Raw genomic sequence first — 26,578 nt, 5'->3', positions numbered from 1 at the left:
CTTTAGTAGTCAAGGACAAATTTTTTTTTTTTAAAGAAACCTCATATCTCTTTTTTATTTATTTATTTATTTTTTTGACAGGCAGAGTGGATAGTGAGAGAGACAGAGAGAAAGGTCTTCCTTTTTGCCGTTGGTTCACCCTCCAATGGCCGCCGCGGCCGGCGCATCTCACTGATCCGAAGCCAGGAGCCAGGTTCTTTTCCTGGTCTCCCATGCGGGTGCAGGGCCCAAGCACTTGGGCCATCCTCCACTGCCTTCCCGGGCCATAGCAGAGAGCTGGCCTGCAAGAGGGGCAACCGGGATAGAATCCGGCGCCCCAACCGGGACTAGAACCCGGTGTGCCGGCGCCGCAAGGCAGAGGATTAGCTTGTTAAGCCACGGCGCCAGCCAAAGGACAAACAATTTAACATATAACTTTTCCAGTCCTCTGCTATTTCTTCTTTATCCTATCTCATTTTCCTCATTTTTTTTTTTTTTTAAGTTTCTTATTTGAAACTCAGAGAGAGACAGGGAGACACAGAGACAGATCTTCTGCTCACTGATTCACTCCCTAGATGGTCACCAATGGACGGGGCTGGGCTAGGCTGAAGCCAGGAGCCAGAAGCTTCATCTGGGTTTCCCACTTGGGTGGCAGGGACCCAAATTCTTGGGCCATCTTCCACTCCTTTTCCCAGGCCAGAATCAGGGAGCTGGATCAGAAGTGGAGCAGCCAGGACACGAACTGGAGCTAACATCACAGGCAGCAACTTTACCCCACCCCACTACATCACAATGCCGGCCCCTCTTCACTCTTTTTCTACTCACTAGTTTTTTTTGTTTGTTTGTTTTTTGACAGGCAGAGTGGACAGTGAGAGAGAGAGAAAGAGAGAGAGAAAGGTCTTCCTTTTGCCGTTGGTTCACCCTCCAATGGCCACTGCAGCCGGCGCGCTGCAGCCAGCGCAGCGCGCTGATCCAAAGGCAGGAGCCAGGTGCCTCTCCTGGTCTCCCATGTGGGTGCAGGGTCCAAGGACTTGGGCCATCCTCCACTGCACTCCCGGGCCATAGTAGAGAGCTGGCCTGGAAGAAGAGCAACCGGGACAGAATCTGGCACCCCTGACCAGGACTAGAACCCGGTGTGCCGGCGCCGCAAGGCAGAGGATTAGCCTATTGAGCCACGGCGCTGGCCTGGTGTTTTTTTTTTTTTTTTTTTTTAAGATTTATTTATTTGAAAGAGTTACATAGAGAAGGAGAGACAGAGAGAGAGGTCTTCCATCCGCTGGTTCACTTCCTAATCGGCAGCAATGGCTGGAGCCCTGTCAATCCGAAGCCAAGAGCTTCTTCTGTGTCTCCCAAGTGGGTGCAGGGGCCCAAGCACTTGGGCCATCTTCTACTGCCCTCCCAGGTCATAGCAGAGAGCTGGATCAGAAGTGGAGCAGCTGGGACTGGAACCGGCGCCCATTTGGGATGCTGGCACTGCAGGCGGTAGCTTTACCCACTATGCCACAGTGCCGGCCCCACTCACTAGAGGGTTTCAATTCAAGAATAAGAGTAATGGGAACAAATTGTAATTCGCCTAATATATCATCAAAAGAAGAAGTTGCCAGATTTGGCCAAAATATGAACTGAGGAAATCATTTATGTTCCCCTCCTTCCTCTCAGCAAAAGAAGAGCCGCCACAGCCCCTCCATTAATTTAGAGGGCAAATCTAACTGTGGTCCTGGCATGTTGCTAAAGGGCACTCCAGGTGCCCTAGGCCTCAGTTCCTCCCGTAGATGTTCTCTCCTTCTCATAGGTGTCCAGCATAGCTGGGCTCGCAAAAACCCGGGGGGGGAGGGTGGGGGTGGGGACCCTGCCGTGGAACTGTTCCCTTCACCACGAGTTCTGCTGAATGCCGCAATGGGTCGTAGTGGGGAAACAGGCTGGGATGGAATAGGACTAGCACCATTTCAAGTCCCTGTCACCTCTTCCGACTCTTCTGAGTGCCTTCTGTGGGGACTCCGGCTGTGCTGGGAGAAATACTTGAACTTGCCTCTTTAACTGCTGCTTCTCCAAAAAAATCTGCCCGGGTTTGGTTCCCTAGGTGTCTCCCCTCCTCCCCCTCCCCCCCTTCCTACGAAAGGTGCCATGGAAGAGGCTACAGGGCCAAACGCTGGGCCACCTGCCCTTTCTCTGCCTCCTTGTTTTGTAAACAATTGCAGTTTACAAAACGCTCATCAACAAATACAGCTCAAGCCACCAAAACAGCATCAGAGAACTGCAAAGGCAAATAAAATCATTTGCTTCAAGTCTAATCATGTGAGTTTAGAAGTTCACAAGATCAGTGAAGTCACATGAGGTATAAAAATATGCATACAATTGATTGTGTTTTGAAAATGGTAATTTTAAGAATTGGGAGAGCCAAAAGAATGGCTTCAATTCAGTCTCTCATTTTACTAAGGAGAAAAAGAATCCCATCCTAGAACTAAGAAAGTTGTAACATTTCTGGATTCAATTCGATGTCAAAGATTCAGATTAAGAGTTTTATACTTTTTTATTTATAGGCCCACAAAGTAAGAGGCAAAAAGGTCTTAAGCATTACGAATTAGATCTTCTACCAGCTAGTTTTGTCTTAACTGACTTCAGGGGCTGGCATTGTGGTGCAGCGGTTTAAGCTGCCGCAGATTGGAGTCCCTGCGGTACCACTTTCAATCGGGCTCCCTGCAAATGTGCACGGGAAAGTAATGGAAGATAACCCAAGTGTTTGGGCCCCCACACCCACATGGGAGACCCGGATGAAACTCCTAGCTCATGGCTTCAGCCTGGCCCAGCCCTGGCTATTGTGGCCATTTGGGGAGTGAACCAGCAGATGGGAAGATCTCTCCCCACCCCCACCCCTGTTAACTCTGGCTTTCAAATAAATAAAATAAATCTTTAAAAAAAAAAAAAGTGACTTCTGATTTGTTTTAACAATTCTTTTAATTCTAATCTCTTCCATTCAACTAACTGGTTTATAAATTCTGCAATGTATATATCACAGGCTGTTCTTGTGATTACAAATCAGATCACATTTTTATTTATTAACAAAGCCTTTGGGCTGGAAAAGAGAGCAGATGGGATGATTAAGAACAGCAGCTGTTGTACATCAATGTCCAGGAAACTGCATGCATACTGTAAATTAGTTTTAGATTTTACATGCTTCAGCTGCCCAATTCTTCAGTGCCCCCTCTTCGCCTGCAACCAGCAACAAAATAGAACATGAAGATTAACTGAAATTATTAAGATGCTACTAAAATCATTAAGTGCCCACTTTGATAGCTTTTAGCTAACCAAATCAATTTTATTACTAGTTTTGATAAATCCCATTATCCACTTTTTAGGGTGAATTAACTCTTCTAACCCATTATTAGATTTTGTGGGCTTTTTGATTCTTAGGACAATTACAGTTTACAAAACGCTCATCAACAAATACAGCTCAAGCCACCAAAACAGCAAGCACTCTGTGTTTCTCACATGGAAGGAACTGTCCTACGTGCGCCACAAGTATTCTGAGTATTCTGTGGCCCTGGGTGCCCCACCCCCCGTGCCGCGGATGTTCAAGTCCCTGCCTTGTAGTGTTTGTGTGGAACTTGAGCACATCCTCTCCTGTGCCTCAAGTCGTCCCTAGATTACTTCTACTATATAATGCAATGTAATTGCCAAGTGGCAGTTACTGTCTGGGGAATGATGACAAGGAAACAAAGCCTGTACATACTCACTGCAGACACAAGTTTTCTTTCTATTTCTTACACATGGTGCGCTGAATCCACAGAGGCAGAACCAATGGATACAGAAGGCCAACTGTGCTATCATTATTTACATTTTACAGTGGAGGTGACTACTTTGTCCAAGGTCAAGCTAGCGAGCAGAGCCTATATTTATTTACTCTTTTTTTTTTTGACAGGCAGAGTTAGACAGTGAGAGAGAGTGAGAGAGAGAAAGGTCTTCCTTCCATTGGTTCACCCCTGCAAATGGCCACTACGGCCGACACGCTGTGCCGATCTGAAGCCAGGAGCCAGGTGCTTCCTCCTGGTCTCCCATGCAGGTGCAGGGCCCAAGCACTTGGGCCATCCTCACTGCCTTCCCAGGCCACAGCAGAGAGCTGGACTGGAAGAGGAGCAACCGGGACAGAACCGGCGCCCCAACCGGGACTAGAACCCGGGGTACCGGTGCCTCAGGCAGAGGATTAGCCTAGTGAGTGGCTGCGCTGGCCCATTTACTTACTCTTAATTTGAGAATCAGAGCTCCCATATGCTGGTTCATTCCCCCAGTGCTAAGCTGGGCGCTGGGAACTCAAGCCAAGTTTCCCACATGGGTGGGAGGAACCCAATGACTTGAGCCATCACTGCTGCTCCCCAGGGTCTGCATTAGCAAGAAGCTGGAGTGAGGAGCCAGAAGTGGGTACGGAACCCAGGCGCTCTGACATGGGATGTGGCATCTTAAACATAAGGCTAAATGCCCACCCAGAGCCTAGATTTTAATCAGACTTTAAAGCTCATAATTTAATCTTCAATGTCGTTCCTTAAAATACAAGCTGCTGCAATCCCTCAATGTCTCCGGCTCACAACTCAAGCATTTATTGAAATACAGTTTGTAACTAATGGCTGTTTAAAGACAGGCACAGTTTCATAGTGAGGAATCTTGGAGGTCTTAGCTTCCTGAAGATGAGTATCAGGGCAGACAGTTCAAAAACTAGCTTACAGGTGGCACTTGAGTTCCTTAATAATTCAGTTTTCCTAGATCACATGTAAATAAAAATAACTGTGCTTTCGGTGGTAAAAAGTCATTTCGACTCCCCTTCCTTGAGTTCCCTGAAAATTAGACAAAGGATTTTCACAATCTTACAACAGAGAGGTTTCACACCTCCATGAAGTAACCTAGAGGGATGCAAACATCACTGGACCCCCGAACTTTAGAGGATTCTAGAAAACCACTCTCAGCCCTGCCATGCCCCTTTCTGGAAAACAATAATATCTGCCTATGTCACCTCAAGGCCTGAGTTTCTATTTCAGACACTCAATCTGCATATCTACCATCCCAGCAGTTAGCAACAGTAGCTGTTCGGCCATGACTTATGGGAGAATTACTAAAGGAATATACTCAAGATTTATTTTAACCGGGATACAGAAAGCTGACTCTAAGAAGAGCAGTGAGAGTCATTTGTCAGAACAACAGGCACCAGTAGACAGTGTGCTGTTATATCAGCACCAGCAAGGCCTTTATGAGCTGGGATGGTGGACTGCACGCACTGGTCAAATTCTAAAGATCGTCCAGGAAGAGATTCCAAAACAAAAAAGCAAAACCAAAAAACTTAATCCTTTTTTGACACAAATCGATGAGCCTCAAACTTTTTCAGACACGCGCCGCACAGAGAATGTCAAGCTGTTTTACTTAGCTACACACTGAGTAGCTACCAGAGGAGAAGCATCATCCGAGACGGATCAATTCCTGGACCCGGCGCTTCAGTTTACCAAGCTGGAATGAACTCAGTGCCGTGAGTCAGTGTTCTCATAAAACAGCCCAAGACACCGCCAGGGGTTCCCTCACTCATCATCGGTTTCCACATTCCACGAATAAAGATTAGTTTTCTCAACCCCTGACTTCCAGTGGCAGCTTCTTCGGGAAACACCATTTCCCCCTCGCGTTTCCAGATCTGCCCTCACGGAGGTCCTCGGGCGCCCGAACGCACCCCACTAAGTGGGACGAGGCTTCCAGGTCTGCGGACTCGCATCTCTCTCTCCACGGCCCCCTCCGGCCAACAGGGGAGCCGGCCCAACTTTGGCTATCTCAGCCCCAGCAAGGGCCTCGGGTAATTCATCACCGCTAAGTTCTGGGCAGCCGCGGGGACCTGTGGGCGGGACACGATCCTCCGCCACGCCAGAAGACGGCCCAAAGGAAGGGCAGAGCGCCCACGCCGTGTCCCGACCCACCAAGTCAGCCTGGGCGAAACAGCCCCCTGGGTCCGGGGTCACCACGGGGCAGAGCCGGAGGACGGCCGCGGCGGCGAGGCCACCACACCCCTCACGGCCCGGAGCCGGGGCGGCCAGGCCCCACCGCTCGGCCCCCATGCAGGGTCCCCGGGCCCGGAGGACCACACCGACGCGAGGTCTCACCGGGCCCACACGGCCCGGCCTCCTCGCCCCCTCGCGGCGCCCCTCTTCTTTTCGGGGGGCTCCCACCCTCCGGCTGCCCCCAAGGGTGCGAACTCACGGCCGCCGCGGCGCCGGTGAAAATGTCCTCCCCCTCGGTGTCGCTGTCCCCGGCCTCGGGTTCTGACCCCCCGGCGGCCCCTTCGGACTCCGACTCCAGGCCCGGGAAGGGTGGAGGGAGTCTCTCCGATGCGCTACAGCCGCCACCACCCGTCGCCATCTTCCTCCACCCGCGGCGGAAGCCGCAACAACAACTTTATAGAGAGATAGCGCCGCGAGCAAAGCGTTCCTGGGGGTACTGGGAGCTCCAGGGCCGCGACGGACCCTGCGGGCCCGGCGGCGCGGGGGCGGGGGGCGGGGGGCGGGGCCCAGGGCCCGGGGGCGGGGCCAGCCCGGCCGTCGCCCGCCGCCCGCCAATCCCAGCGCGGCGCCGCAGCCCCGGGAGCTCCCCGGGGCGGGCCGAGGGGCAGAGAGGGGCAGTCAGGGGCTGCTCAGGTTCTCCGTGTCCTCTGCGATTGCTTTGTCTAACCGGCTTCTGAAGATTTCGGTTGGATAAAGGAGCCTTTAGTCTGTAACTAAAAATGTTTGAAAGCCTCTGCATGCCACCTTTCCAGGCCAAGCACAGTTCCCCTCTCCAGAGATTCAAGAAATATTTTTGACTGAGGTCTCTACAGCATGAAAGTTTGACCACTTGTTCTTTGAACTACAGGGCGTTCATCCAAGAAATATGTACTGAGCATCTACCGTGTGCCTGGCGGCTTGCTGTGCGTTTGAGGTTCAGAAATAAACAAGCTCCTGGCCCACCTACGGAGGTGCTTACAACCCATGAGACACAGACAGGCATGCAAATCAACAGCTCCACACGCTCAGCGCCCCAGCACGGTGAACAAGACCTCCAGTTCTGCTTGGAGAAGCGCGGGGGGCGAGCAAACCCCACCGAACTAGGTTTGGTTGGGAAGAAGTGAGGCTTGTCTTCTCCACTGCTGTGGAGTAAGCGGAGTGGAACAGATGGCAGGGGCGGTATCAACTGCTCAAAATTTTTTTCTAGGGTTTAAACTACTCAAGGATTGGTGAGTCTAAAGTCTAAATCAGGAGGCGGCTTTGTGGCTCAGCGGGTACAGCTGCTCCTGCGATGCCGCTTATTATCCCATGTGGACACGGTTGGAACCCGGGCTGTTCCGTTTCCCATCCAGCTCCCTGCTAACGCGCCTAGGAAAGCAGTGCAGGACGGCCCAAGTGCTTGGGCCGCTGCATCCATGTGCAAGACCTGCATGGAGTGCCAAGCTCCTGGCTTCGGCCTGGCCCAGCCCTGGCTGTGGTGGCCACTGGGGAGTGAACCAGCGGATCAAAGAGCTCCCCTCTCTCTGTAACTCAGCCTTTCAAATAAACAAATCTTATTTTAAAAAGCCTAAATCAACCAGATAAACAAGACGGGCATCTTAAAGACACAAGGGGGTATGTTATAAGGGATAGTGCTGTAAGATAATCTTTCTTCTCAACAGAGATGAAATTTATCACGAACTGATAAAAGGTTTACTTTGTCCCTAACTGCGAATTCTTCAGCGTCAGAGGCTGGCTCCCTCACAGGGCTGCGAGCTGCTTCAGGGCAGGGGCCCTGTCCTATCTCAGATCGCATCTGGCAAATTAAGTACCCAATTCATAGCTGAGATTTAACTGGAGGACGAGACGGATAAAATAACATCATCAACTATGTTAACGGCATCCATGACAACACATACACCAGATGGCTTGAGACGTCCTTTTTAGCACAGCGAACTCCATTCTGTCACCGTGGGTGCAGGGAAAGTCCTCTTAGCTCTAAGTTGTCGTTGGAGGCGATTGGCAGAAATATTCAGCCCACAGTGAGGAGCTGGGCTGGACTGAGTCCCTAGGAGGCGAGAAAACCAGAGGTCCGCCATGCCTAACTGTCCTTACTGGCCTCCCCGACATGCCATTTCACCGCAACCGGAAACCCGCTTCTGGCCTGATTAGGAAGACAGACTGGCTGGAAGCAGCTCCCTCCGAGAAGTAACTGTAAATAGTCTCCGTGCTAGAAACCAAACTCTCCTTTCCTCTACCTCTTCAGGATCCATCTTTAGCTTTCTGTGGGCACTGATCAGGCGGTGGGTGACAGACCGTTACACGCCCACTCGGAGGAGGAAACTCCAAATCCCAGAATACTGTTCGCCGTATTCCGAGGAAAACATCCCATACATCCTAGCGCGCATAGCGCCACCTGGGTCGCGCGGTTTTTTTTTTTTTTTTGCTGCGCTGAAGCCAAGCAAAGCATGCTGGGGTTTGTAGTCCTTGGGGCTCCCTTCCCTAGGTCTTTTCGCGCTACTCCGTCGGGCCCCGCCTCTTCTCTGCTCCTTTGACCCTTTCTTTAGTGTTGGCCCTTTTGAAGACCAGGAAGTTGCTAAATCCCGACACCGGCAGCTGAGAGACGGTGGCTCGGGTGGGACAGTCGCCAGGGATGGCGGAGCGTGAGGATGGAGCGGGTGTCCGGGCTGTTCTCCTGGACGCTGAACAGAGTCCTGTGGCTCTCAGGCCTCTCTGAGCGGGGAGCTGCCCGGCAGCCCCGGATCATGGAAGAGAAAGCGCTAGAGGTTTATGGTAATTAACTTTACGCAGTGCAGCATTTGGCGGTATCTGGAGGGGCGGGGGCGGAGGACGGGCTGGGGTGGGGGAGAAGGGCCTCACCTGAGGGTTTGGGAGTGAGACTGGGGTTTTCGCTGGATCTCGTCGCTAGCGAAGGAAGCATTTTTTTCTGGGGGAGGGAGTCCTAAGTCACGCGAGAGTGCGGGTTCGCCCAGGACCCCGGCTCTGCCTAAACCCCCGGCAAGCTGAGCCTGGAGGCCTTCAACGTCTCACCCCCTGAACCTGCCCCGCGCCCTCGGGGCCGTCCCGAGCGGAAGCGTAGCAGAGCTGGCCTGGGCTGGTACTACCTGATCTCCTTGCTTCTCTCGCTCCCGCACGCGTACTCCTCTTCCCGCTACTGCGGAGGGCACTGCTGGGCGATGGCCGAGCTGGGTACGGCCCCAAGGTCACAGCCGCTGTCTTCTGGGGCAGTCAGTAGGCAGAGGTCTCAGAGCAGGGCGACTCGCAGAGCGAGGCCTCGAACTTACAGGTCCTCAGCACAGCCATGCCGAAGTGCGAAACACACACACACACACACACACACGGGGGGTGCCCCAAAGGCTCATGGAAAGTGGGCCCTGTGTTTTAATTCCGTTTTCCACCAATTTGAAGTACCCTCATGTGTGCACACACACAGTCTTTCCTCTACAGTAAGTATTCCCCAACCTGTGCCACCATCTGCATTGTGCAGATACGGAAGCGAAGTCTAGAACAGTTAAACAACCTGGAGCCCACACCAAAGGCCGCGTCTTCTGATCCCAAACTGACTGCGCTTCTCACCACCTTGCAGCCGCTTAGGACTCTTTCTTGGAATTACGTGGTTTTTTTTTTTTTTTTTTTTTAAACTAAAGAGAATTGATGCACTGTTGAAAGAGCTGGCAGTAAGAATACCAATATAATTTGGGTGAAGATTCCAGGCCAGAAGGAAGTGGGGGGTGAGAAAGACCTTTGGAGTTGATCTAAATGCTCTCTCTTGCTAGAGGCAGGGCTCACTTAACCTGGCCAGATGGTTGAGGTGTGTCGTAGACTCATTCCTGTCCTGCCATACTCTGGCATCCTGGGGTGCAGGGCACTGGGGACACAGCTTTGAAGAGCGCTGCTTCTGGTCCTTAAGCTTACATTGAGGAAAGCCTATCTTTGCAAAAACGCAGTGTACGGTAGAAGGGCATAGACTTGAAGACGTAGTACAGAGATTCAAAGGACAGATCCTCATTTCTGGGGGAGGGGAGGGGAATCTGGGAAAACTTGGAAGCTGAGTCATTTGCATTGGCCTTGGAGAATAATTGGGGTCTGGATATGTAGAGGGTAAGAACGCATACTAAGCAGAGGAAGCTGGAGCAAAAGTGTGGAGCTGGGGCGCTAATGGGATGACAGGTGTGTGGGGCTACAGGCTGTGGCTGAAGATGGAGGTGAGGTTGATGGTAGATTGGAATTGGATACCCACGATTTTAAATTTAAATGAAGCCAGAGAAAAATTTTAGTCAGAGGAGTAATGTGGAGAGCAGCATTGCTTTGTTTTTGAAGAAATCCATCCACGCCTCTGAAACCACTAGAAAACTCGAGGAGTTTAGTCAGGGGGTGAGCTTTTTAAAGAACACAGTCCAGTGAGTTTAAATGAGCCTTGGCTGGACCCAAGCCTAGGAGGAGAGGCGGAGAATTCCTTGTCAAAAAATCCCGTCTCCTTGAGTCCCATAGTAACACAGCTGTAGGAAAGAGAAGTTACATCTGCTTCCTATATTCAAATTCTGCTTCTAATCAAGTGGTAAGCCTCGGAGATACCTGGGGAGAAAGGTAGGAGATTGGTCTGTGTTTCTCAACCGCATCTCTGTTTGCAAGGGAGCCCTGAATAGCAGAAGGCAGCCTCAGGCTTGAGGTCCTCACGCCCACCATGTGGACAGTGCTGCCGCTTTCTGCCTCGCTGTTCCTCTTTGCCATTCTCCTCCCCTTCTGTTACAGCCTCCCGGTAAGAAGGAAGTCGTGCCTCTCCCAGGGCAGCCCCGGTCCCCGCCTTCGTGACCCCATCATCTTCTGCTTATTTGCCCAGCCTCCCCTCCTCCCCTCTTTATGTTTTCTGTCTTTCCCTCCCTGTTTAATCTTTCCTGTGGGGCTTTAAAACATACTCAGGTTTCCCTAACCCTCGTCATTGTTCTAGCTTCCTTGTTAGGCTGCTGTCCTTTCTCTGCCCTTCCCTTCCCAACCAAGGCCCGAGGAATACACTTTCAGTGCTGGCTCGCTTTCCCCTTTGCGAGCTGGCCTGGGCCCTTGCGTCCCTATCAGAGCTTCTTTCCTCCAGATGGCCTCCTGGCTGACAGGTCCAAGACTTGCCTCAGCTCTCGGCGGCCTGAATGCTCCGGCAGCATCTGATGCTGCGACCGCCTCCCTCCCTCTCTGCTTCTTCTTTCTCTACTTTCTCACTCTGACCCTTAAGTTACGTGCTTCCCGTGAGTCTTTCCTTGGGTCTCTTTCTCTTTACACCAATGATTCCTCAAATTGGGCTGCACATAAGAATTACCTGAGGAATTTTTTTTTTCTTACTAAAGATTGATTTATTTATTTGAAAGGCAGAATTAGAGAGAGAGAGGGAGAGACAGAGAGAGAGGAGATCTTCCATCCGCTGTTCACTTCCACCAATGGCAAAAATGACCAGAGCTGGGCCAATCTGAAGTCAGGAGCTAGGAGCTTCTTCTGGGTCTCCCACATGGGCCCAAGCACTTGGGCCAACTTCTGCTGCTTTCCCAGGCACATTAGCATATAGCTGGACCAAAAGTGGAACAGCCAAGACTCGAACTGGTACCTATATGGGATGCCAGCACTGCCAGCCATGGCTTAACCTGCTGTACCACAGTTCTGGCCCCAGCTTGAGGAATTTTTTTTAAAAATCTTTGTTTATTTTCATCACTTGAAACGTAGTAAAGCAAGAGAGAGTGACAAAAAGTGAGGCAGAGAGAGACCTTCCACCCCCTCCCCTGGTTCACTCTCAAAATGATGGCAACAACTAGGGAGGGCTAGGCCAGGCTGAAGCCAGGAGCCAGGGACTCCATCTGGGTCTCCCACATGGGTGGCAGAGACCCAAGCACTGGAGCCATCATCTGCTGCTTCCCAATGTGTGTCAGCAGTAATCCATATTGGAAGTGGAGGTGCCAGGACTTGAACCCACGCTCTGATAGGAGATGTGGTTGTCCCCAAGCAGCAGCTTAACTCCCTGTGCCACAACAACCCCGCCAACCTGAGGCGTGGTTAATGCTCAGGCCATACTCCAAACCAGTTAAATCAGAATCTCGGAATAGGGCCCAGGTATCAGTTTTTTTGTTTTAAAACATTCCTGATAATTCCAGTGTTCAGCCAAGATCCTACTCACTTTTTGTGAAACCTATGGGTTCAACAATCGCCCTAGCCTCCGTGTGCTCTTAAAACCCTAAGGTACGGTTGAACGTTTGCTGGAAAATTCCATGAGATTGCCCCTGAAGCACCTCAAAAACACTGTGTATGAAACTGAACTCACTTACCCAGGACCCTCTGTATTGCTTCCTTGTCCTTAGACTAAAATATGACTCATCTTCCTTTTCCTTGTCGTCTACATCCAAATGATGGTCAAATTCTGTTGATTCTTCCTCTGAAGTGACTTCCTCATCTCTTTTACGTTGTCACGTGCTGCCTATTTTAGGCCCAGCTTTTTCGGCTGGTATCACTGGCTCTGTTCTTTATTTCTGAATCTAGCAGCTGGCGGATGAGATGCCAGCTGACGGTACAATGCGATCTATGTCACTGCCTTTGTCAGAATCTCTTTAGGGCTCCCTGTTGCCTGTAGCTGACTGTAAAAGACCTTTGATGCTTCCGCCCAAACCTTCTATCCTGCTACTCTTCCTCACTTATGCCAAGGTCCAGGAAAACTAAACTTCTTGTTCTTTATTTATTATTATTATTATTATTATTATTATTATTTTTTGACAGGCAGAGTGCAGTGAGAGAGAGAGAGAGACAGAGAGAAAGGGTTCTTTATTTTAAGTGTTAGCTATGCATGCTTGTAATTCAAAAGCGTTTTCACCAAAATTTTAATTGTTTCCTATGAACTTTCTGAAGTACCCTCATATTGAAAAGTTAGCTATTTTTTAAATGTTATTTTTATTTATTTGAATGACAGAGAAGCAGAGAGAAAGAAACCCAGATCTTCCATCTACAGGTTCACTCCCCAGATGGCCACAACAGCCAGAACTGGGCCAGGCCAAAGCCAGGAGTCTGGTCAGGTCTTCCACATGTGTGGCAGGGACCCAACTACTGGAGCCATTGCCTGCTGCTTCCCAGGATACGCAGGAAGCAGCATCAGAAGTGGAGCTAGAATTTGAACCCAGGCACTCTGAAATGGGATGTAGGTGTCAGAAGCATCAACTGCTGTGCCCAACGCCTGCCCTAAAATGTTACCTTTTTTTTTTTTGTTTTAAATAGTCATTTATTTTATTTGAAAGGCAGAGTTACAGAGAGACAGAGGCAGAGAGAAAGAGAGAGAGAGAGGTCTTCCATCTGCTGTTTCACTCCCCAGATGGCAGTAACGCCTGTAGCTGCGCCAATCCAAAGCCAGGAGCCAGGGGCTTCTTCTGGCTCTCCAACGCAGGTGCAGGGGCCCAAGCACCACTGCCATCCTCCACTGCTTTCCTGGGCCATTAGCAGGGAGCTAGATCTGAAGTGAATTAGCCAGAACTCATACCAGCGTCTATATGGAATGCAGGCACTGCAGGTGGAGGCTTAACCTGCCACACCGCAGTGCTGGCACCCCCATTTTTAAAGACTTGATTCACCTTTCACCTGCTTGATACCGTTTGCTCCCAAGCTAAAAGTTTTTTCTTCTCCCTGAGTTCCTTGACACTTTTCCCGTTCTCTTTGTATTCTCTGCAGTATAGAACCCAAGAAACTGGATATAGTCTCTCTTGATAATACAAGAAAATGGTTTTTTCAAAAGGAAACCAAGGGTGGAAATTTCTGTCAGAAATCTGGGACTTGGTTGTAGTATTTACTTAAACCAAGAAAAAAATTGGTGCTTATGTTGGGACTGCCGAATTGTTCCTTATTTAGAAATATTCATGTTTTAATAGTATACCTTGTTTCTGATGATTCCTTAGATTTGATTCGAACTATCCGGGACCCAGAAAAGCCCAATACTTTGGAAGAACTGGAAGTGGTAACGGAAAGTTGCGTGGAGGTCCAGGAGATAAATGAAGATGACTATCTTGTTGTTATCAGGTTCACACCAACAGTACCTCATTGCTCTTTGGCTACTCTCATTGGTAAGGGTCTGTAAGTATATGAATTCACACACATGAGGTTCTGGGTGTATGGGGGTAGATTTCATCATTTTCCAAATGAGGAGCCTGAAGATCAGAGAGGTTAAACAAGACTGCCCAGGATTACACAGCCAGGAAATGGTGCCGCTGAGGCTCAAGCCCCTGTCTCCTGTCTCCACAGCTCTTAGTCGTCTAGTTACAACACGCTGCTTCCTAGGTAGCCGCCCTCAGGACTAATGGAGAGTGGCTGTGGGCAGCTCCTGCTGCTCAGTTCTGGAGAATGGAGTGGGTGCTGTCACACCAGCTCTTGCTGTCTGTCTTACAGCTGCTCTGTTGGCTTCTCTGTGGGGTGGGCGGAAGTCCTGGGGAGGGGCTATTTTTTGAGGCAGTCTTCTATTTAAGAGGTTGTATTCCCAATATTTTGTGTCAGTTCACAGTAGATAAATAGGTCTCTTTGACAATTTACTTTGTTATAAAGAACATAAAGGGAGTTTGTTTTAAATCAAATGTTCATCAGTGGGGAGTTGATTAAATAATCAGTAATGATAAATGTGACCAATGGAATACCATGCAGCTATAAAAAAGGACGAAGGAGTTCTCTCTATTTTTTTTCTTTTTCTTTTCTTTTCTTTTATTTTTGTTTTTGACAGGCAGAGTGGACAGAGAGAGAGACAGAGAGAAAGGTCTTCCTTTGCTGTTGGTTCACCCTCCAATGGCCACTGTGGCTGGCGCGCTGCGGCTGGCGCACCGCACTTATCCGAAGGCAGGAGCCAGGTGCTTCTCCTGGTCTCCCATGGGGTGCAGGGCCCAAGCACTTGGGCCATCCTCCACTGCCTTCCCGGGCCACAGCAGAGAGCTGGCCTGGAAGAGGGGCAACCAGGACAGAATCTGGCGCCCCGACTGGGACTAGAACCTGGTGTGCCGGCACCACAAGGCGGAGTATTAGCCTATTGAGCCATGGCGCCGGCCTGGAGTTCTCTATATTGACATTGAAGAAATAAAAACAAGTATAGTATTGCCACCATTCCTGTAAAAGCACAACTATATATTTGTATTTTATTTTTAAAGCATTTTAAAATTTATTTTTAAGAGATTTATTTGTTTTATTTGAAAGTTAGAGTTACAGAGAGGGAAGGAGAGACAGAGATCTTCTCTCTGCTGGTTCACTCCCCTGATAGCTGCAATGGCTGAGCCTGGGCCAGGCCAAAGCCAGGAGCTTCTTCTGGGTCTCTCATGTGGATGTTGGAGCCCAAGCACTTGGGCCATCTTCTGCTACTTTTCCCAGGCATTAGCAGCGAGTTGGATCAGAAGTGGAGCAGCCAAGACTTGAACCAGCATCCATGTGGGATGCCAGCATTGCAGGCAGCAGCTTTATCCACTACACAACAGTGCCAACCCCTATTTGTATTTTATTTCATAAGCATAAAGAATACATAAGAAGAGAATTGCTGTGATGGATATTTGGGGTAATGGTGGTGGGAACTGGGCATGTAGAGGACAGAGTTGAGAAATATTTTTGTATGTTTAAAATTTTTGGGCCGGCGCCACAGCTCATTTGGCTAATCCTCTACCTGCGGTGCCAGCACCCCAGGTTCTAGTCCCAGTTGGGGCTCCGGATTCTGTCCCAGTTGCTCCTCTTCCAGTCCAGCTCTCTGCTGTGGCCCGGGAAGGCAGTGGAGGATGGCCCAAGTGCTTGGGCCCTGCACCCTCATGGGAGACCAGGAGGAAGCACCTGGCTCCTGGCTTCGGATTGGTGCAGCGCGCTGGCTGTAGCTGCCATTTGGGGGGTGAACCAATGGAAGGAATACCTTTCTTTCTGTCTCTCTCTCACTGTCTAACTCTGCCTGTCAAAAAAAATTTTTTTTGAACCATGGGGAATATATATATCATCTATTAAAGAGCAAATAAGATTACTGAAAGGATTGAAAAAGTCAGTATTCCATATTACTCCCATGATTATTGTGATTTTTTAAAAGATTTATTTATTTATTTGAAAGGCAGAGTTACAGAGAGGCAGAAAGAGAGGTCTTCTATCTGCTGGTTCACTTTCCAGATGGCTACAACAGCCCGAGCTGTGCTGATCCAAAGCCAGGAGCTTCCTCCAGGTCTCCCATGCAGGTACAGGGGCCCAAGGACTTGGGCCATCTTCTACTGCTTTCCCAGGCCATAGCAGAGAGCTGGATCAGAAGTGGAGCAGCCTGGACTCAAACTGGTGCCCATATAGGATGCTGGCACTGCAGATGGTGGCTTTACCCGCTGCGCCACAGCGCCAGCCCCTGTGATTTCTGTCTTTGACTTCTCATCAGTTGACCTGAGTTCCCTGAGTTAGAGGTTTCTAAAATATGGACTGAGGGACTGGAAGTTCCTGTGAATCTATAGGTATTATGGTTATTTAAGTTCCAAAACTAGTAAAAGCACTATTGAATGCATAGTTACTTTTTGTCACTGGACAATTTTTGAACCAACAGATATTGAAAATACTGCTATTATCTTTATTTTTAAAAAGATGTTTATTTTATTCATTTGAAAAAGTTACAGAGAGAGGTAGAGCCAGAGAGAGAGAGAAAGAGGTCTTCTATTCCGCTGGTTCACTCCCCAAATGACCGCAGTGGCCAGAGCTAAGATGATCTGAAGCCAGGAGCTTCTTTCAAGTCTCCCACATGGGTGGCAGGGGCCCTCCCAGGCCATAACAGAGAGCTGGATCGGAAGAGGAGCAGCTGGGACTAGAACCAGTGCCCATATGGGATGCCAGCGCTGTAAACAGCAGCTTTAACCACTATGCCACAGCGCTGGCCCCTGCTATTATTTTGATGTAGAAGTATGTCTTAAAATACTTTGACATAATGTTAAGAGTCCATAAATAGAGAGTCCAAGAGCCTAGACCAAATTTTTTTTTCCTTTAAAGATTTATTTATTTGAAAGGTTGAGTGACAGTGTTGTACCTGAGTGAGTGTAAACAAAGGGGCACCACACATTGATAAAATTTGATGGTCCTTTATTGCCTGCGGTAGAGAATGGGCTCATGCCCTAAAGAACTCTCGACCCTGAAGCCTAAAGCAGCAGGGTTTATAAAGGCAAAAACTGCAAAATCGGGAGGAGAATACATGGTTGCTGGGATTGGGGGGAATACATGGTTACTGGGGTCAAGCTGACCTGAAACCTATGCGAACCTAGTATCAATTATAATCTTGACAATACCAGTTACAGTCTTAACAATTTTAATTATAATCTTGACATTAATCCAGGTATTGGTTTTAATCATATGTAGCACATAGACAAATTACATTTTTGTCATTAACCCAGGTACAGCCTATCCACTTCCAAGCTTGAGTGATCATGCTAGGGGATTTCTATGCTCTGTCAAGTGTGACGTAGTGGACTGCTATTGTTCAACTGTTTTAGGTCATAGTTTCAGACCAGAGTCTCACGGTGGGGGGGGGCACATTCCCAGAATGGAGTCTCAGGTTCTCCAAAATGGAGTCTCTACTGTCAAGGTGTTACTTCAACTGAAAGAGAGAGAGAGGGAGAGCTCCCATTCTTTAGTTTACTCCTGAAATGGCCTTAACAACCAGATCTGGGATAGTCCAAAGCCATGAGCCAGGAACTCTGTTGTAGTCTCCCACATGGGTGGCCTGAGCACTGTCTTCCCAGGTGCATTAGCAGGGAGCTGGATCAGAAGTAGAGCAGCCAGGACTTGAACCATACTCTAGCATGGGATTCCCATGTTGTTATAAGCAGCAGCTTACCCTGATACACAACACCTATCCCAACAAATTCATTTTTTAAGATTTATTTTATTTATTTGAAAGGCAGAGTTACAGAGAGAGGGAGAGATAGATCTTTGATCTCCTGGTTCACTCCCCTGGATGGCCCTAATTGCTGGAACTGGGCCAGGCTGAAGCCAGGAGCCAGGAGCTTCTTCTGGGTCTCCCATGTGGGTGCAGGGGCCCAAAGACTTGGGTCATCTGCTGCTGCTTTCCTAGGTGCATTAATAGGGAGCTGGATTGGAAGTGGAACAGCTGGGCGCCCATATGGGATGCCAACATTGTAGGTGGCAGCTTAACCCACTATGCCACAACGCTGGCCCCAACAAATAAAATGTATTTAAATTATAAAAGTAACAAGTTTATTAACAATAATTTTGAAGCTGTGCCAAACATAAAGGAAGAAATAAAACCTGCTGTCATGAAAGAACGTGTGCCCTGGGCTGAAATTCCAGCTCAGACAGCTCTGCTGTGTTGTAGCCATGGGCAAGTTACTTAACCTCGCAGAGCCTCAGTTTCCTCATCTCTAAAATCGGGACAGTTAAAGGTTACCTACAGAGCGGGAGGAGCAAAGTCAAAAGCTTGCAATATATGAAGAATGTTGTTTATTTATCATTCACTATGAGCTTTCTGTTAGTCATTAAGTTTAAGTACACAGTTTCATGACATATTCAAAAAGTTCATGCAAAATGTATATCATTTTCAGAACTGGGGACAAGTGTTTGACACAGTGTTTAAGACCCTGCATTTTGGAGTGCCTGGGATGGGATCCTGGTTCCACTTCCAATTCTAGCTTTCTGCTAATATGCCTCCCTGGAGGCAGCAAATGATGGCTCAAGTGCTTGGGTCCCTGCATCCACTGGGTAGACTTGGATTGAGTTCCTGGCTCCTGGCTTTGGCCTAACCCTGCCCTTTCTATTGTGGGCATTTGGAGAATGAATGAATGGATGGAAGATCTTCTCTTTCTATCTCTCCTTTCAAATTAAATGAAAATAAATAATAAATAAAAATAAACAAAAGCTATGAATAGACTTCAAAATTTTTTGCACCAAAACATTCAGTTCAATTTTTTTGTGAACCGTTTGAAGTTCCTTCTTATAGTTACATGCCAATCTTCTTGATATCATAAGTTTTGCAACCTTTTAGAGTATTTCTAGCCTTTTGCAATTATAAATAATACTATGACCGTTCTACAAAGCCATATCTGTGGCTTCCTGTCTTTTAACACGTGAAGAATTGGAGGCAAAGAAATGAGTACTTGGAGAAGTCTGGGGCCAGCATGTTCCCTGTAAGCTCAAGGTCAACTGTCCTTGTAGAATGAATGACTAATACTGTGATGAACAGGCTCCTGTATCTTGTATATATGACAAATCCTTATCAAAAAGTTTATATTCTTTGGTCTAGGAATTAAGGAAATAATTCCATAGAAGGACATAATTATCATGTATAAAACGTTTCTAGCAAATTCATCATAGTGAAACTTGGAAGCAACTATATGCATAGAAAATGGCACTAATGTGATGGGATTCCCTATTGCTGTTGTGAAGGATAAATACTGTGTAATCAAGGAATCACAGTTTTTCTTTGAGAGATGTATGAAAAAGCCTCAGTGGTGATTTCCATGTGCATTATGACTGCAATGATAGATACACTGTTCTGGGGACAGAGATTGAGTGAAATGTAAATAACCCTTATGTAGGAGTACTAAGAGAAGGTTCTGGTCAGCATTTCAGACACGTACACTGCCCAGAGTTTGGTCACTTCTGTTGGTTCTTTTGATAAGGGGTTAAGAGCGTAGGCCTTTTCAAGAGTAGTCTAATGGTCTGTCACAGTAACCGTGTCCCGTGAGCCCCGCTGCCGAGCCCAGCGAGGAGAGCCGGTTTTCTGGCTGGTGTGCCGAGAAGCAGGTCGTCCTCCCAGGGCAAGGAGAGGCACCTGTGTGACGGCTCCACCCTGCCTGGGGAGGAATGCCAGAGATGAGGAAGTCCGTGAAGGCGTTAAGTGGGGAAGGCCGGGGAACCAGTGGATAACAATTTGTGTTGCCTTAGTCCGGGAAGAATGCTGAAGGCAGCTGTGGTCCAATGAGCTCGGCGTAGGATTTGGAATAGGAAGGTCTGGGTTCAGTGCCCACCTCTGCCACCACGTGATGTTGGATAAATCACTTCACTTGTTTTGCTGGCTTTGAGATGAAAATTCTACAGTAGTGATTGCTGGCATTCAGTGGACGCTTGTTGTCAGGTAGTATTTAAGCACAGTGTGTAGCGATTTATGTACTCCTCCCAGCAGCGCACGGATGGTGGTGCTATTGCAGATACAGGAACTGAAGGGCAGAGAGGGTTAGGTAGCGTGCCCAGGGTCACATAGCTAGTGTGTTGTGGAACCAGTGTTGACCCCTGCATGTCTGTCTCAGTTGTGCTCCACTGTGTCTCTTGAGGTTAATAGTTCTCAAGAAAGTGTTTTGTGAATGATAACACAGTTAGTTATGGGTAAAACACCTACCAACAATGACCAGAACACATGAGGATGCCTGGATGGTATGCAAATAATAAATTAAGGAGACAGAGTTGGGGCAGAGGGAGGGGAAGAATCCTCCCAGATATACGTAAGGCAGGTCCTTTAAAGGGAGACCCGCTTAAGGGAATGTAATATTTTCTTTAGTGTCCCCTAGTATTTATCACAGAATTACTATGTTTTTAGACTGCCTGCAAAGCCAGGCACTAAAGGCTGAATCTCTCTTTATAATAAGAGTAGTTTGATTCATCTTCTGTTGTCTAGAATACAGATTTGGTTAAAAATTCTTTCTTTAGTTTGAGGTGAGGGGCAAGTGGAACATTGGCGCACCAATGAGCTGTTCCAAGTGCAGTTTTAATTTCTGCTACAGGTCTCAACTGCGAACGGAAATTATTCAACTGTGACGTAGCACGGGTGATAAACTGAACTTTAGCAGCGCTTGCTTTAGGGAAGTAGTTTGTACCTTGCAGGTGTAAAGGAATCCAAATTTGAGAAGTGTCATGTTATATTATTTATTCAAGAGGCAGAGACAGAGAGAGGAAGCTGCCATTTTTTTGGTTCACTCCCCAAGTGCCCACAACAGCTGGGGCTGGGCCAGGGTCGAAGCCAGGAGCCAGGAACTCAATCCAGGTCTCCCATATAGATAACAGGGACCCAACTACTTGAGCCATCATGGCTGTCTCCCAGGATCCACATTAGCAGTTAGCTGGAATCAGGAACTGGAACCAGGAATTGAACCCAGAAACTCCAAAGTGTAGGATGGATGTCCAAACTTATGTCTTAGCTACCAGGCCCCATGTGATCTTTTTACTTTATTTTTGTTTTTCAGAAGAGAGAATTTTAAAAATCTGTATATTTGTTCTTACTTATTTCAGAAACAGGAAGAGCACCCGTTCTCTGGTTTATTCCCCAAGTTCCTGCAACAGCTAGAGCCTGTTCAGGCCGAAGCCAGGGGTCAGGAACTCATTCTGGATCTCCTGTGTGGGTGACAGGGGCCTAACTGCTCAAGCCATCACTTTCTACCTCCCCAAGTGCACATAAGCAGGAAGCTGGAACAAGACTTGAAGCAAAGACTTGAACCCAGACACTAACATGCTATGCGGGCAGGCCAAATACCTCCCCCAACCATGTGGCCTTTTTTTTTTTTTTTTTTTTATTTGACAGGTAGAGTTAGAGAGAGAGAAAGAGAGAAAGGTCTTCCTTCCATTGGTTCACCTCCCAAATGGCCGCTAGGGGTGGTGCCACGCCGATCCGAAGCCAGGAGCCAGGTGCTTCCCCCTGGTCTCCCATACAGGTGCAGGGCCCAAGCACTTGGGCCATCCTCCACTGCCTTCCCGGGCCACAGCAGAGAGCTGGACTGGAAGAGGAGCAACCGGGACAGAACCCGGCGCCCATATGGGATGCTGGTGCCGCAGGCAGAGGATTAATCAAGTGAGCCACGGTGTCGGTCCCCCATGTGGCCTTTTTAAATGACTCTTACTGGGCTTTAAGTTTTTGTATGTGCTGGCCTGCTGTGGGCAGTCGGTACAGTTTAATGACTGAATGCCCCTTGCATGAAGGCCAGTTGATGTAGCAGTACAGTGTGAGCTTTCTAGTGGTGTTCGATTCTAGTCTCACCTGTGCCACTTTACTGGCTTAGTGACCTTGGGCAAGTTACATGTGACCTTGGATCTGTAGTTCGCAGAATGTGGTTTGTAGTACCCAACTCCCTGGATTATCGTGAGGACTGTATATTACATTTCCTGTCATGGTGCCAGGCTCAAAGGAGACTTACACTGGATTGATTCAAAGCTGTTTTCAGTTGCCCTGTTGTATGCGACACCTAGACACACTGTATGCCTTTTCAGGAACCCATAAGAAAAGATGACCTATTAACTGGAGATGTTTGTTTTTTCTTTGCCTTCCACAGGGCTGTGCTTAAGAGTAAAACTTCAGCGGTGTTTGCCATTTAAACACAAGGTAAGGACAATGCTCGTTTTTGGTGTTTAGAATAGTTCTGTTATGAATTCACATACCGTGCAGTCACCTACTTAAAGTGTACGACTCAAGAAGCTGGCATTGTCGCACAACAGGTTAGCTGCCATTTATAACACTAACATCTCATGTCAGAGTGGCAGTTCCAGTTCTGGCTACTCTGCTTCTGATCCAGTTCGCTGCCAGTGTGCCTGGGAAAAGGCAACTGCTGATGGCCCAAGTACTTGTGCCCCTGCCACCCAGAGGGGAGGCCCAGATGGACTTCAAGGCTCCTGGCTTTGGCCTGGCCCAAGTCTGGCCATTGTGGCCAACTGGGGAATAAGCCAGCAGTTGTAATACCCAGCTCCCTGGATTATCATGAGGTATATGTAAGACTGTATATTAAATTTCCTGTCATGGTGCCAGGCTCAAAGGACACTTACACTGGACTGATTCGAAGCTGTTTTCAGTTGCCCTGTTGACCTATCACTGTTTCTCCATCACTCTACTTTTCAAATACATAAATAAATAAACCCAAGAATAGATAAAGTATGCAGTTCAGTGGTTTTTAGTAATTTAGATTCTTTACCCATGTTTAAATTGAGTTGACTTTTTATTGTTGATTTGTAAGGGTTCTTTATGTATTCTAGATACAAGTCCCTTACTGTATAATATGATTGGCAAATACTTTCTTCCACTCTATGAGTTATCTTCTCACTTTTTAAAAAATTTATTTAAGATTGATTTATTTATTCAAAAAGCAAAGTGACAGAGAGAGAGAGGCAAAGAGAGATCTTCCATCTAGTGGTTTACTCTCAAATGACTATAAGAGCCAGGACTGGGCCAGGTCAAAGCCAGGAATCAAGAACTTCATCCTGGTCTCCCACATGGGTGGCAGAGTCTGCTGCTTTCCCAGCTGTACTAGCAGAAAACTGGATTGGAAGTGGAGAGGTTGGGATTTGAACCGGTTCACTGATATGGGATGTCAGTATCATAAGCTTAACCACTGTGTCACAATGCTGTCCTCTTCTCATTCTTTTTCTTTATTTTTTAGAAAGATTTATTTATTTATTTGAAAGGCAGAGCTTCAGAGAGAGAAAGAGAGAGGGAGAGGGAGAGGGAGGGAGAGAGAGAGAGAGAGAGAGAGAGAGATCCTCTGTCTGCTGGTTCACTTCCCAAATGGCTGCAACAGCCAGGTCAGGGCCAGGCTAAAGCCAGGAGCCTGGAACCCCATCTGGGTCTCCCATGTAGGTGGTAGGGTCCAAGCACTTGGGCCATCTTTTGCTGTTTCCCTAGGTACGTTAGCAGGAAGCTGGATTGAAAGTGGAGTAGCTGGATCTCAAACTGACACTCTGCTATAGACTGTCAACATCACAAGCAGTGGCTTAACCAACTGCACCACAGAGCCCTCACGGAGAGACGCTGAGAGCTCCGTCTGCTGGTTCACTCCCCAAATGCCAAAGACAGCTGGAGCTGGGCCAAGGCCAAGCCAGGAGCCAGAAGCTTTCTCCAGGTTTCCCATGCAGGTGCAGGGGCCCAAGCACTTGGGCCATCTTGTACTGCTTTCCCAGGCCATAGCAAAGAGCTGGATCAGAAGTGGAACAGCCAGCACGCCAACTGGCACCCATATGGGATGCCAGCATTGTAGGTGGTGGCTTTACCTGCTATGCCACAGCGCTGCCCCCAATTTAATAATTTTTTAAAGTAAATGAGTATGGAGTGATTCTGTACCTGTTATTTTGTAATCTGGAATAAATGTTATACCAGTGGGGGAATTTTTATGATGTCTTTTAAAACAGGTTGAACTAGATGATCTCTCAGGTCTCTTTTAGCTATAATAGGTTATAGTTTTATTTCACTCATGAGAAACATGTATCTCAGTAGTAAATAATGAGGGTTGGTTAATTTGTACCAGTCTTCTCTGGAGAGTGGACATCTTTTTTTTTTTTTTTTTTTTTTTTGATAGGCAGAGTGGATAGTGAGAGAGAGAGACAGAGAGAAAGGTCTTCCTTTGCCATTGGTTCACCCTCCAATGGCCGCTGCGGACGGCGCATCGTGCTGATCCGAAGCCAGGAGCCAGGTTCTTTTCCTGGTCTCCCATGCGGGTGCAGGGCCCAAGGACTTGGGCCATCCTCTACTGCACTCCCGGGCCATAACAGAGAGCTAGCCTGGAAGAGGGGCAACCGGGATAGAATCCGGCACTCCAACCGGGACTAGAACCCGGTGTGCCGGTGCCGCAAGGCGGAGGATTAGCCTGTTAAGCTACAGTGCCGGCCGAGAGTGGACATCTTTATCAAATACATGATTTTTTTGCTGCAGAATTTGCACTAATTTTGTGGGTTGTCTCAAAAGCTCTGATTCTAGGAGGGTACAGCAGGGTCAGAAGGGATATCCTGACCAATATTATTCATGAAAATAAATTTGGCAAGATAATAATGGATGTGAAAAGGGGAGTGCTTAAACCGTATGTATTGTGATCCCATTTTTGTAACATAAGCAATGAAAAGAAGCTTCCAGTTTTGGAGTGTGTGTGTGTGTGTGTGTGTAAAATCTGTAAGATTATGTGAATGTAAGCAAAAATAGGAAAGAACCTGCCCCAGAGTGTTCATGTGGCTTTCCCAGAGGCTGGGGCAGGAGGAGGTGTAGGTCCTGACTTGGACAGATTAGAGTGCAGGGAAATACAGTTGTGAGTAAAACTGCAGGTCTGATACCTCGTTTGTGTCCCCTTGTGCTTATGTGTGTTCATGAAAACACCGAATGGAGATGCCCCCAGCAAGCCTTTCCCAAGTGACCGAAAATAAAAATGTGAAAAGATTTGCCCCCAAGTCTTTAGAATCAGAATTTAGGTTGTCACTCTAGGATTCTGCAGTCCATGGTACTTTCCACCTTATCTGTCTTCTTAGAATGTTCTCATGTTTTGTTTTTACTATTTTTCCTTCCCAGTTGGAGATCTACATTTCTGAAGGAACTCACTCAACAGAAGAAGACAGTAAGTGCCAATCTTGAGACATTATTATTATTATTTTTTAATTAATTTGAAAGGCAAGGTTAGAGCGAGGGAAAGACACAGAGAGAGGGATCTTCCACATGCTGGTTCACTGTCCAAATGGCTACAATGGCTGGGGCTGTGCCAGGCTGAAGCCAGGAGCCTGGAGCTTCATCCCTGTCTTCTGGGTGGGTGGAAGTCAAGCAGGTAAAACTTTAGGGACTCTTGAGGTATGTGCTGTGTCTCTGGATTGGTGTAGAATGGGAGTGGGGAACCTTTTTGTGTATAGAGGACTTTGACCTCCAGAGAAATCAATCAGTAATCACTTAAAAATAGCAAAAGTAAGGTTTGAGAAAAGCAAAAGACAAAATGTTCTAGATGGTCTGTATGTTCCATTAAAAACTATTTTATTTTATTAAGGCATTGTGGCTTAGCAGGTAAAGCTGCCGCCTTTGACAATAGCATTCCATATGGGCTCTGATTTGAGTCCTGGCTGCTCCACTTAGGATCCATCTCCCGACTAGTGTGCCTGGAAAAACAGGGGAAGATGGCCGAAGTCCCTGGGCTCCTGCCACCCACGTGGGAGACCCAGAAGCATCTTCTGGCTCTTGGCTTCATCCTGGCCCAGCCCCAGTCATTGTGGCCATTTGGTGAATGAACTAGCAGATGGAAGATCTCACCCTCTCTAACTCTGCCTTTCAAATAAATAAATAAATATTTAAAGAAAAATTCGCCATTCTACCAGGCCAGTAAAAACACTACGTGGTGTTATATGTTGACACAGTTCTGCTAACTTTTGTCTGTGTTTTGCAGTCAACAAGCAGATCAATGACAAAGAGCGAGTGGCAGCCGCAATGGAGAACCCCAACTTACGGGAAATTGTGGAACAGTGTGTCCTTGAACCTGACTAATAGCTGCTTTAAGAGCCACTGAACCGTAATTGTTTGCTATATTTGTTTAAATGCTTTGTAAAATATAAAAAGACTCATGTTTAATACATAGGTGATTTGTACCTCAAAGCCTTTTTTAAAGGATTATTTCCAAGCAAGATTTAATTATAAGCTAGGACCTAACTTGTTCAGTGTATAACATTCTCAGGATTTGTAACACTTAAGTAATCAGACAGAAAAATATTTTCTAGCTATTATGTGTAAGATGAGTCGCTATTTTTCTGATGCCCATTCTGATAAAACTGCTTTTCATGTCAAACACCTACCGTGCCCAAAGGTGTTCACTTTAAATCATTCTGTAAAATAAATAAAAAAATATGATTCTTGTAATGACTCAGCTTAAAATGTGTTTATTGAA

At 47.6% G+C, this 26,578-nt stretch overlaps 2 protein-coding genes and 1 non-coding gene across 4 annotated transcripts in view; 2 read left to right on the top strand and 1 right to left on the bottom strand.

The window, feature by feature from the left end:
* The window catches only part of SNX1 (sorting nexin 1), a 41,185-nt gene extending 34,703 nt beyond the window's left edge, over nt 1–6,482 (bottom strand). The window contains exon 1 of the mRNA XM_062206106.1: nt 6,205–6,482. Coding sequence (XP_062062090.1) covers nt 6,205–6,363 — 159 coding nt within the window. The 5' untranslated portion in view covers nt 6,364–6,482. The remainder of the gene's footprint in view (nt 1–6,204) is intronic.
* A 2,010-nt stretch (nt 6,483–8,492) lies between these two features.
* On the top strand, nt 8,493–26,553 carry CIAO2A (cytosolic iron-sulfur assembly component 2A). 2 transcript variants are annotated; one of them, XR_009867322.1, is made up of 5 exons: nt 8,493–8,756; nt 13,895–14,069; nt 22,241–22,290; nt 25,228–25,273; nt 26,084–26,125. XR_009867322.1 is itself a non-coding variant. In XM_062206105.1 (5 exons), exons 1-5 carry the CDS (start codon nt 8,633–8,635, stop codon nt 26,179–26,181), a joined length of 483 nt encoding a protein of 160 aa, XP_062062089.1. In that variant the 5' UTR covers nt 8,499–8,632; the 3' UTR covers nt 26,182–26,553. The 2 variants fall into 2 exon arrangements, 1 of the variants encoding a protein (XP_062062089.1); XM_062206105.1 differs by having other exon boundaries at nt 8,499–8,756; nt 13,895–14,059; nt 26,084–26,553.
* On the top strand, nt 19,006–19,137 carry LOC133770831 (small nucleolar RNA SNORA38). Its single transcript, XR_009867513.1, has one exon. It is a non-coding gene; the product is annotated as a small nucleolar RNA SNORA38 (small nucleolar RNA).
* Nucleotides 26,554–26,578: the final 25 nt, after the last annotated feature.

Source organism: Lepus europaeus, chromosome 11, assembly GCF_033115175.1.
Source record: "Lepus europaeus isolate LE1 chromosome 11, mLepTim1.pri, whole genome shotgun sequence".
Lineage (NCBI taxonomy): Eukaryota > Metazoa > Chordata > Mammalia > Lagomorpha > Leporidae > Lepus > Lepus europaeus.
The sequence above is the reverse complement of the archived record's forward strand: the minus strand, read 5'-3'. Positions and strand labels throughout refer to the sequence as shown.

Coding starts and splice junctions, on each gene's coding strand:
- CIAO2A (XM_062206105.1), top strand. CDS start 8,633: ATGGAGCGGGTGTCCGGGCTGTTCTCCTGGACGCTGAACAGAGTCCTG. Junction 8,757..13,894: donor GAAAGCGCTAGAGGTTTATG/GTAATTAACTTT, acceptor ATGATTCCTTAG/ATTTGATTCGAACTATCCGG. Junction 22,291..25,227: donor GTTTGCCATTTAAACACAAG/GTAAGGACAATG, acceptor TTTCCTTCCCAG/TTGGAGATCTACATTTCTGA.